Source organism: Sinocyclocheilus grahami, unplaced genomic scaffold, assembly GCF_001515645.1.
Source record: "Sinocyclocheilus grahami isolate Dianchi unplaced genomic scaffold, SAMN03320097.WGS_v1.1 scaffold136.1, whole genome shotgun sequence".
In the NCBI taxonomy this organism is placed as follows: Eukaryota; Metazoa; Chordata; class Actinopteri; order Cypriniformes; family Cyprinidae; genus Sinocyclocheilus; species Sinocyclocheilus grahami.
Window position 1 is genome coordinate 886,964 of NW_015505315.1, and position 11,768 is coordinate 898,731.

General features: G+C 36.7%; 1 protein-coding gene across 3 annotated transcripts in view; it reads right to left on the minus strand.

The window, feature by feature from the left end:
* Window positions 1-1,095: 1,095 nt before the first annotated feature.
* Window positions 1,096-11,768, minus strand: part of rnf32 (ring finger protein 32) — a 19,238-nt gene continuing 8,565 nt past the window's right edge. For 2 of the 3 annotated variants that reach the window (XM_016279998.1, XM_016279997.1), the window contains exons 4-8: window positions 8,961-8,993; window positions 8,732-8,856; window positions 8,513-8,621; window positions 4,641-4,811; window positions 1,096-2,537 (exon numbers count right to left, since the gene is read on the minus strand). In XM_016279998.1, coding sequence (XP_016135484.1) covers window positions 2,301-2,537; window positions 4,641-4,811; window positions 8,513-8,621; window positions 8,732-8,856; window positions 8,961-8,993 — 675 coding nt within the window. In that variant the 3' untranslated portion in view covers window positions 1,096-2,300. The remainder of the gene's footprint in view (window positions 2,538-4,640; window positions 4,812-8,512; window positions 8,622-8,731; window positions 8,857-8,960; window positions 8,994-11,768) is intronic. The other variant, XM_016279999.1, reaches the window with a different exon arrangement.

Genomic DNA, 11,768 nt, shown 5'->3' on the forward strand with positions numbered 1-11,768 from the left:
ATGCTGCTGGTAGTAAAATGCACCAAATATATGGGAGAAAGTGAGGCACAATCTTGGGATATGCTTCCTGTTCCTGTACTTAAATCTGCTGCTACTTCCTTCACAACATTTGATACTATACTATGCTACATGTACTACGCAAACTGAGAGCATATAACCAATAACATGCATCCTTTGAACTTGGTTATTGCTGCAGAGCTTGTAAGGATCTATATATCTGCCTTATTTCAACATCACTAGCAAAACAGCCTTCAAACATCTAGTCTGTACCTCTGCAGCTGCTTTGCTTTTTGCAAATGGCAGATTATTCATGAAGATATTTGTGTTTTTCTCCACTCACTCTCATGCTGGATTTTAAGCCAGCTCAGTCTGTTAAGTCTAACAAAACACTGGTCTACACAGATCAGAGGCTAAACTCGTACATTATGTAGTTTCTTGTATATAAAGGCTGTGAAAACAGGACTGCAGAGCCACATCAGATCTATTAAAGCTTCTTGTGCAGTGAAATGAATGTGAAGTCCGAGCGGAGTCAGATGTCATTACACATGTAGAGCGCAGCACGACTCATTGAAGGGTCTCCTTTGTACAGTGTCATAGAAGCTTTTTCTTTTTGTCTAAATGTTACTGATTACACAATGTACAATATTTTCAGTATAGTTTCCAAACATTCCCATTCTGATGACAAAACCAATAGGCTAAAAAACCATTCCTGACATTTCTCTTAAAGTGTTATGTAAAGCTGAACAGACATCCTGTGTGCAGTCTTCAGTTCTCGTCTCTTTAAGTATGGCAAGCCTCATAATAATGTAAATGATGTATTTACATGTATATACAGTATATTTCTTCGTTTTATTTTTGTAGAATGTAGATATGAAATGGCCTTTGAGCCTCATTCATACTATGCTATTTGTGGAAAAGGCCAGACAATTAGTCATTCAGCATTTGTTTATTGAACAAAAAAAATAAAATAAATCACCTCTGATGCCTTAAACAGGCTTTCTAGGCTTTTTCGTTTTTGTCTCCTGTTGTCCAGTATTGAGGAGACAAGTTATGCATGTGTGAGACGTGAAAATGAGTTAGTTTGTGTACCTTTTAATTGACTAATTCACTGTGAATCCCTCTTGTGATTGTCAATAACATGGCATACCAAAACAACAGGGCGTATCTTTTAACTCGAACTGGCCAAAGTCAAAAGAAACTATCAGGGCACTGATATTGAATATTAAAAGTTTGGGCAGAAATCATTTTAAGAAAGTGATTGAATTTTGTGTCTGCAGAGGGCTAGGATTCACATGAGGGACACTGAATTTAAAGCCTGTGAAAAGGTCATTTAAAAACTGACACCTCAGTGGGTTCTGTGGTTCAGTTTGCTGCATTGTTTTGTGGTTTTTATTGTCATGGATTTAAAAAAGTTACATGTAAAATATATTTTCTTCCTGTTGATTTGCACAGAACATTTTGTAAGAAAATATCTGGGGAATAAATGTATAATGTCAATAATTGTGTCATTGAAGTAAGCTTTATAATGTTTTTGTGCGTTTGTGTATTAAACTTTAAGGTCACTTTTGTCTGCACAAATTTTGTAATGCCAGAGCATCTTATATTATTATTAACTATATAATACATTATTAACTATAGTATATAACACTAAATTCTACTCTTTGGCTTTAATTTAATTGGTGTTTGAGGAATGTTGCTGTTGCTTTATGCAGGACAAGGACTGGTGTGTCAGTTAGTGTGTTGGGTTTCTCAAAATAGTGGCATTTGCAGGGATATACTAGAAATAACTGAAAGAAAAAGAAACCGATTCATTCCATATTCTATAATGTGCTTGTCTGTACAACATTGGTACAAGAGTTACAAAAAATGTAGTACATCAAAGATGCTGTGGTATTTCAGTTTATTAGTCTGTTGAACTGTTGACAGCGTTTCACTAGAAAGTGTCCGGTCTACACATCAAAACAGCTTGTTCATCATAGGCTAAATGTCTGTCGGTCTCATTTGAATTCTCATCTTCAGATCCCAAGGGAAAGCTTAATTCTGTTTCCATTTTTGCCTGTTGCTTCTTTTACGTGTGAATGTATTTTCAGAATGTTTTCTCTTGTATTTGTAGAGTTGGATTGCATAGGTTTGTGAAGCAAAATGTTCAGATTGTCTTTAGTTTACTTTTGTATTTCACTTCAGTTTACAATAAAGTTTGTGACTTTTGACAATTTTTATCGTACTGTTTGATGATGTAGAATGGGGATGTGGGAGAAGTTTAATTTGTCTTGTTATATAAACTAGAACATCAAGACAAACTAATAAATATACTGATCTCTGTAATTTGAAACAAGCATTTTAGCATAGTGTGACCGGCAGAGAGGGCATGTGGGTTTCACCTCATGGCAGAAAAGCTCAAAGGCTTGCAGACAGGGTTCATGGAAGAGATGGGAACAGGACAATAACAGGACATTCCGGTCTTCCTTCGATGAGCCATTATGTGAGCCCAAGCGGTTCAGGCAAATGGGGCAGTCCTGATCACCACGCTGGACAGCCTGGTGGAAGCAAGAAAAAGAATCATGTGTGATTGTGTAATTGAAAGAAGTCATTTCAGTACTAGGAACTGGCAGCAGTAAACACATAAGTGAGTATGGGCAATCAGTAATATCGCTAGTGAGAATTACACAATGCTTAAAATGCATCTATGCCCATCCAGTTGCTTTCAATGAGGTGCTAAAATGTCAACTACACAATGTATATCATACAGTATCCATTTGAAAATTTTACCCATGGCCTGTTACGATCGAGCATCAATCATGCACTATCCGTAAAATGTGCTGGCGGGGACCATTCTTGACTTTTAAGAGACTATAACCATTCAAAATGCACAATGATTAATGCTGCCAAGACACCACACTGACACCAGCAATCAGTAGTGGCACTCAATCAAATTGCTGCTCTGCATCTGTTGATTAGACGACCATTTACATTTTTCACTCCTCGCTGAATATTCAAAATGATTATCACCATTAATTCTGCTGATCGAGATTGAACGTAACTGACTGTGCTATTGGTGCTAATTACTGGTGCTAATTCATGCTAGATTTCCTCTGGTTAACTGTTTTGCTGCTCAATTATTATCAGTTAATACTCAATTATTAATAATGGTTCTTATTATTATCATCGATGTTGGAAACCGTTTTTGCTTAATATTTTTTTCAGGATTCTTTGATAAATAGAAAGTTGAAGAGAACAGCATTTGTAACATTATGGTTGTCTTTACTGTCACTTTTGATCAATGTATCCTTGCTGAATAAATGAATGAAATTTTTTATTCTTCAGAAAAAAAAATCCGAACCAATCAGCGTATTAGAATAATTTCTTAAGAAAAAGACTAGCCTAGAGTAATAGCTGTTGAAAATTCGGCTTTGCCATCACAGAAATAGATAATATTTTAAAATATGAAGAGTTTATTTCCAAAAACATAACTTTTTTTTTTTTTTTCAAAAACCATGTTTTTATTGTGTTAGTTAGCTGTATTTTTTTGCTATTTTTTTAACCTAATTAAATTACCCAACTGCACTTTGATTGAGATTAATTGGAATGCACAATGAATAAAAAAATGTTTTTGAAAATTGTTAAAAATGGAGTTATCTGTTTTTGCAAATGAACTATTCATATATTAAAAGTCATTTTAATTTGTAATAATATTTTACAATATTACTGACTTCTTACAACAACATAAAAAATTCTCAATTATTTCTAAAAATTATTTTGACTGGTAATGTTAATTTGTATTTTATCATCATGCTTAAGCCTTCTATTATTCCCTTATGTTTCTTTTATTAACAAGCATTTGCTTTCCCGGCCTCTGAAATGCTCCTGTGAAATGAAAAAACAAAACATGCCCGTGAACAGACGCACACCTCGTGTTCCGTGAGAGTGTTTTCCTGCTCTATTATCAGGGAAAAATGATTAGCAGATTTATGACCGCTGTGTGCAGCTCGTATCACAGTTGTAGTTCAGTTGAGTCTAACAGAAAGTAGGTGTGCAGCCATAATCATTAACTGACTGTCAAGCTTCCTTTATTCAGCAAAGGCCAATCGCTTCGCACGAGAACATTTCATAATTGTTCGTTCTGTTTGTCTGGGTGGGAACGGGTTGGTTCTGACTTGAACTCTGCTAACTCTAGGTTTGAGAGTCTCAAGTTATCTGCCCGACCTCTCATCCAGAAGATAAAAAATGAGCGTTTCCTTTTTTAGTGGATCACTGCCATTGGCTGCCTCAACACAATAACAATGAGGCCCACTGAAATGCCAAATCTTGTCTTCAGCTCGCATGTAATGAAAGGCTAGGCATGCATTATCCGCGCAGCTTGTGTTTTTTAGTAAACACGGTGGATTATTTCCACTCATTCATTAGCAAGGTAAACAATCATCTCTTGGAGGGTTTGATACTGTTGAATCGGAACATCTGTGCCGCCAGTGCGGCTCGAGCACTCCGGGACAGGTGGCGGCACGTCGGGCAAAGGGCAGGACCGAGGAGCGACTGCAGAGAGGGATTAGAGGCATTGATGAGCTGCTCTTTTATAAAAGTACACTGGGATTTCAGTCTCCGTCTGCATGTGTAGGTGAAGGAGCAGCGGCATTATCGCAAACCTTCTCTTGAGCTTCTAGCCAGTCCTTCTCCTCCATTTCAGAAACACTCGTGTACTTGTCGAAGCGGCGCAGGATGTCGTGGCTCGAGGCCACGGAGCGATCGATATCGCTCAGGAAGGCTTCCACATCTGTGCTGCATGACTGCACCAAGCTGTCGTTCATCTCCTGAAACTGATTAAGGAAACGAATGACATGAAAATGGGTTTCGGTCAGACATGACAAGGCAAACTGATGTTCCGTCATAACATAGATCAATTCGGAGTCTTGCACTGACAATGAAACGCTGTTAACAGCCAGATCAATAGCAGTATAAATGGATGTATGAAGGAAACTTTCTGGACGATCCCAGAAATTGACCTGCAAGATTAAGCATGCACAGGTACGCACACACATCCTGTGGCGGCTATTGCAGCGAATTACATCAGTGGTTTTTTTTATAGCTGTATTTGATCAGTAATTAAACAGACGTTAAGTGTCCCACAGAGTTCAAACGTAGACCTTCCTAAAGAAGGACAAACAACACTTGGCAGTGTGAACTCTGCCTCCTCGCATTCAGGGAAAAGAGAGGGTAGGTACAATCAATCTTAATGTCACCAATTTAACTTTCTAATATGTTGACTTAGTGAGGTACCTGAGGAAAAAAACGAGCGACTAGTTGATTGAAAACCTATCTAAGAGCAAAGCGATAAGCATACTGCATTCTTTCTCTCTTTGTTCCATTTTGTTTAGCTGGTTAACTGCTTCCTGGTGTGCCAAAGGTCCAGAGAAACATGCAAAAAAACAGAAATTCACACTCATTCACAAGTTACATTCTAAATATTCCATGTAATATCATGGCACTAGCAATACCAAGATTATGGTTCTAAATCACAAGGGGAAAAAATTATCAAACATATACCTTGAAAGTAGGGCTGGGAAAAAAATATAGATATCTCGATATTAATCGATTCTCGTTTTTACAGAATGATATCGATTCTTAAATCCCAAGAATCGATTAGTCTAGCCTGTTTTCAGTTAATGGACGGAACATTGAAGGGCACTTCCCATCCAATATATCGCAATAAGCATTGTGCGTTGGTACTTTTAATATGAAACAAAGTCTCAGATTTCAAGTTCTGTCCATTGTATTGCAGTATTTAAACAATAAATGCCGTTTTGGCGCTGTTTAATGTGGAGTGACAGATCGCTGTAGCACCTCAGTTCAACAGATGCAGCAGCGCGAGGCGCATGTGAACTGATCATCTCCTCCACATTAATAACAGTTTCAGCACAAAATAAACATGACTAAACATCTGAACAGTGGCGGCTCATCGGGGGAGGCAGGAGAGGCACAGCTTCCCCATAATTTTGAGTTGAAAATGGGAGGAGGACGATTTAATGTTAATAAAATTCACAATTCATTTCAGTTCACGTTTCAGAATGTGTATTTTTTGTTTTGTAATACCATAACGTGAAAGCGCTGCTTTTCTATCACGAATGTGCCGAATCTGCTGATGTAATTACGACCGCTAATGATAGAGAAGGGTAGGGGGAGGCCGGGGGAGAGGTGAGCTCTCGTCCCTCCGTTGGTAAAAAAAAATTAGCCTCCCTTCTGATATCAACCAATCATCATAGAGACGTAAATTAGCTGATATTAGTTTGAACGTCTGCCGCTGCGCTGATAATGTACGAAGTACTTATGATGAGTAGCGATATTGAATATTTGATTGCCAACAGATTTTTCAAACAGTATATATACAAATTTAGGGAAAACAGCCTAAACTGGATATAGGCTACAGCAGTCGGATTAATTAAATGGCGCAACAGGCAGCTCTGTTTTTACACAGACTTTTAAGAAGGGATAGATGTTTGCTTCAAGTGATAGGCCAGGTAAGTGAAATTATATTATCTTGCTGTATGTATGTCGTTTTCTTTACGTTTTCTGACTAAAAGCAACCAAAAATTTTAAAGTGGTTAAGCAAATAATAATAATAATAATAATCAGCAGGGATCCCAGACCAAAACAATTAGTGTGCTTCCTCTATTTTAAAACCCACGAGCCGCCACTGCATCTGAAGGCAAGTTAAAAGAAAGTACAACTTTACAATCCGTATCCTGTCTCATGTAATCGCTCAATCAGTGTTTCAGCCGCGCAAAGATGTCAATATAACGTCTTGTAAACAATGTCACGTTATGTCACATTTACCTCAGAAAAACATATTAGGTAACCATTAGTCAGATAGAAAAATAAACTGTAGAGAGGGGCATGTTGCTAAATATATGCACCATATAACATTCATTATATTTTTTACTGTTCTTCAAGGTTTAATTTATGTTTGAATAAATCCATCAAGTTTTTATGACAGCCACCATTTAAATGTTTATATTTAAAAAAAACAAATTGAAGTAAAAATATTATTATGTAACTAACTTTATTATTGTAAAAACTTCATTAATTTTAACTTGCAATATTATAGTATATAATATTATAGTACCAACTGACTGTTGGTATATTTTACAGCATTAGTTGAGAGATTTTTTTTTCCTTGAGAAAATTTGGCATGTACTGTACCTGATATACAGTGGGGAAAAAAAGTATTTAGTCAGCCACCAATTGTGCAAGTTCTCCCACTTAAAAAGTGAGAATGAGAGAGGCCTGTAAATGAGTGAATTGGTGGCTGACTAAATACTTTTTTGCCCCACTGTATATCCAAAATAATCGATTTTGAATCGAATTGGTAATCGAATCTAATCGAATCGCAAGCTTGTGAATGAGAATTAAATCGAATCGTGAAATTTGTGTCAAAACCCAGCCCTACTTGAAAGCACTATAAGTTGACAACAATATTAAACTTAATTTATATAACCCCTTTCATACAATGCAGCTCAAAGTGCTCAAAGCGCTTCACATGAAAACAAGTAAATACCATAATAATAACATACAATTAAAACCTACTTTAAATTGATAATAAAAGAAGATAAAACAACAATACATCAATAATACATAAAATGCTTAAAAAAAGAAATTTGCTAATTAAAAGCTTACGTAATTTTTTTAAATGTTTTTATCTTTCCATTAAAATATTTAGTGATCTCTGGATAAGGTATTTTGTAAAGCTAAATGTAGATCATTTCCCCTTTTCATTCCTGCCACTATAAACTAACTTGCCTTGAAAGAGAGCGCTTGGCTATTAGTTGTTTAGCAATCGCAATTGAACCATACTCCCTAGTAGCAGACAAATGAAAATAAAAAATATATTTGGCAACGCTCAACAGTATACGATACTGTCACAGGGGTCAATGCATACATCTGTAGGGTTTATAAATATGCTTTTCAAAGCAGTTTGAGAATATAGCTTGGAGTCTGGAATAGTGCTGTCAGTTCCAGAACCGTAACCAAGTCTTGACAGTTGATGCCTCACTAGATGGCAACCTTTGCTTTCCCTGGGCTAATGCATGGGGACTTCTGTGTGGGATAATGAGGGGGCTGCAGGGCCAGACGTCTGTGTCAGTGAGGTCCCTGCCCAACAGCTTCTAACCACTTTCACCTGCTATCAGTATCCTGCACTCTGAAGGGTCAAAGAGTGCATGAAAACTGCTATGGAAAATGACTTTTTATAACAAACTCTTTAAGCCTTCAATTCTAAACTCACAAATCTTGTACAAAATTTAAAAAAAAATCAATTGAGGCTTTACTCTCTTCATTTTGCAGAATAATACATAAAAAACTATAAAATGACCAGACAAACCATATTTTCTGGCATATTATATCAAGAATACAATAATCTAATTATTATAATGAACTAAAAATGCTATTGTATTGAGAGACCAATTGAGAGACCGAAATGTCAATTAACAGACTAAAACTGTCCTAATGTCTCAATTAATGTTACCTTTTTTTCAAAGAATACTCGTCTTAATTGTTGGTCTTTCGGTGGCACATACTTCTTTATGTTGCAGTACCATTTGCGAACAACGTAGCCACGCCAGAAAGCCTGTATTCTGAGATTTGAAAAATAAAAACCAAACACAAGAAAACAATGACACGGTTGGGAATGGGAGCAATTTAGATGGATGTAGATTGTCCATCCGCATGAACTTCACATCTTTACCTGACAGCACACTTTTCCCGATAGAGACGAGCACCATCGTAAATCACCCTGGTCTCATACTGCTCCGTCCTGCACATCGGGCAGCTCTTCCTGCCTGAGAACTTCTCAAAAGACTTCAGACACACCTGAAATTAGTGGCACAAAGGGACTAATTCACAGTGATTTTCATAAGGTGTTATCAAAGTCTCCATGCCAATTAATGATGTTGGAAGAATCTGTAATGACTTACTTTGTGAAATACATGAGAACAGGAGAGTAGAACCTAACCAAAGACCACAAAAAACATAATTAGCTATTATATAAAAACATTTAGTTGACCAAATGCCAAATGTAGCATACGTGAGTTCCTGCATATTACATATTAAAATATAGCATGGTAATGAATCGATCAAGGTGGCCAGTGTGTTTATGTACAAAAAGATGTGATATTCTTGATTAGTCACCAGAAACAGCAGCTGAGAGTACATGTATACTGTCTGTCTACTGCCTATAAAACTGTCTACTGCCCACAGCTTGTCTGATAATCTACATGCATTCAGTCTCCATTAGACTGTATTCAAGAGCAAATTTCTCACACCAAATCAACAAACACAGGAGCAGGTGAAGCATCAAGCTAACTTGTTAACAAATACAATAGTTCCAAACTTTGTTTTATATATTTATATTATATTAATATTTCTCAAATCAATTTGTATTATGTAGTTAATAATATTTCAGACTTTCAATATTCTTTTGTTAATGCATAATCTACTTGCATGCACTTTATTCATTTTCATCTCTACAAACAAATTGAGTTTATGCCAATAATAATTATTTTGAGAATCATACCTCAAACTAATACATAGATAAAATATTTAACAAATTATAATATATAATATATATTAATAGAATTCTATCAATTAACATTGCTGTTTAACCACAGTGCCTTACGTCTTTATTGCCACAGCTTAGTAAAATAATGTGAAACCATTACATCTATTACACTAATATTTACATCATGTGACTAAGGCACAGCTTGCCTGTTGTTCTGAACAGCTGGTCTTTTTCCCAGCATTCTTGAGGAGACTGGCATCTTAAAAGGGAATTGGGAAGCTGTAAAAATGGCTGGTTGACCTTCCATACTGACCTACATCATTCATGATACAGTTGAGTTACAAGACATTATGGTAAATTTGTAGAGTTACAGGACACTAAAAAGTGCGTTTGTGTACATCTGGGAAAAAACAAAGGCATCTGTTGACCGAAAGAACATTGGAGGGCACTGCAGGAACTCATGAAGATAAAAAGAAAGAAGAGGACATATACAGTAGTAAGTTAAAGGGGTCATATGATGCGATTTTAAGTTTTCCTTTCTCTTTGAAGTGTTACAAGCTCTTGGTGCATAAAGAAGATTTGTAAAGTTGCAAAGACTAAAGTCTCAAATCTAAAGAGATATTCTTTATAAAAGTTAAGAGTCAACCACACCTACCTAAAACGTCTCATTCTAAAACGCCCCCACATGTCTATGTCACTATGTGGAAATATTAGCACAATGAAGGAGGGACTTTGTAGAAAATGAAGCGTTTGAGAGAGGCGGGGCATAGAGGACCTACAATAATGTACAATATTTGAAAAATAATGCTTATTTCTTTCCTACTTTTGTAATTATATTTCTGCATAAAACAGAGTAATATATAATATATCTCTTTTAGAACATTTCCATAATAGTCTTTATACTTCATACTCAAAAAAGGGCTTTCCTTCTTTAAAGGGATAGTTCACCCAAAAATGAAAATTCTGTAATTAATTACCCACCCTCTTGTTGTTCCAAACCCATAAGACCTTCGTTTATCTTCAAAACACACATTAAGATATTTTTGGTGAAATCCGAGAGTTTTCTGACCCTCCATAGACAGCACCACATTCAAGCCCCAGAAAGGTATTAAATATAATGCGATTTCAAGTTTTCCTTTCTCTTTGGAGTGTTACAAGCTCTTGGTGCATAGATAAGATCCCTGAAGTTGCAAAGACTAAAGTCTCAAAACCAAAGAGATATTCTTTATCAAAGTTAAGACTCTGCCACGCCCCCCTAAAACGGCTCGTTCTAACACGCCCCCACATATCTACCTCACTATGTGGAAATATTTGCATAATGCGCCCAAATGTTCAAGCAAAGAAAGAAGGCATGGTTTCAATAACCGCAGTTAGTGTTGAAGCAGCCATGTCAGGGAGATGCTGTATGTTTCTAGGCGAAAGCAAAAGCACTTTATTTGGCCTTCCGAAAATAGATGCATTTAAGAATCTTTAAGATTACTTACAACAGAACAGCAATGCATTTTATGGACGACCGTTTCGTGAACCTAGGAGAGGAGGTAATTCTGACTTTGCTATGACAATCTGGCGCTTCTGAATCAGCTACTGTTTTGTTATTAGTTTAAGTATTTGCTATTGACTGTTCAAATGCAGAGTTTTGCGCATCGTGTGTGTGTGTGCGCGTGCGTGAGAGAGAGAGACTCTCATTTGAGAGAGATTTTCTCCCATCCAGAAAAGATATATTCCTGTGTGCCATATATATCTCGCCATCAGAGTCCCCCTACTACAGCGAAGACATGTTCTCCACATTAGAAGAAGAGACAAGCCACTTCCAGGCCCAGGGAAACGTGCTCATCTGCGGGGACTTGAACGCAAGAACAGGACTACAGCTGGACTTCACCGACGCACAGGGGAGCAAATATATCAACAACAAACTGACTGCTATTAATAACGCATTCTCCCATATCCACAGAAATAACCATGATGCTATAGTAAATAAGAATGGAAAAGTCCTCCTGCAGCTCTGTCGAAGCCTGGGTCTGTATATCATCAACGGTAGGTTACGAGGAGACACTTTAGGGAGATTCACATTTTGCTCACCTTTATAGCACAGTTGATTATGAATAGCACAGTTGATTATATGATAACTGACATAGATCCTTCATCTCTCAGATCATTCACTGTTAGAGAACTAACCCCTCTGTCTGATCACAGTCAAATCACTGTGCATCTCAAAAAGACAGAA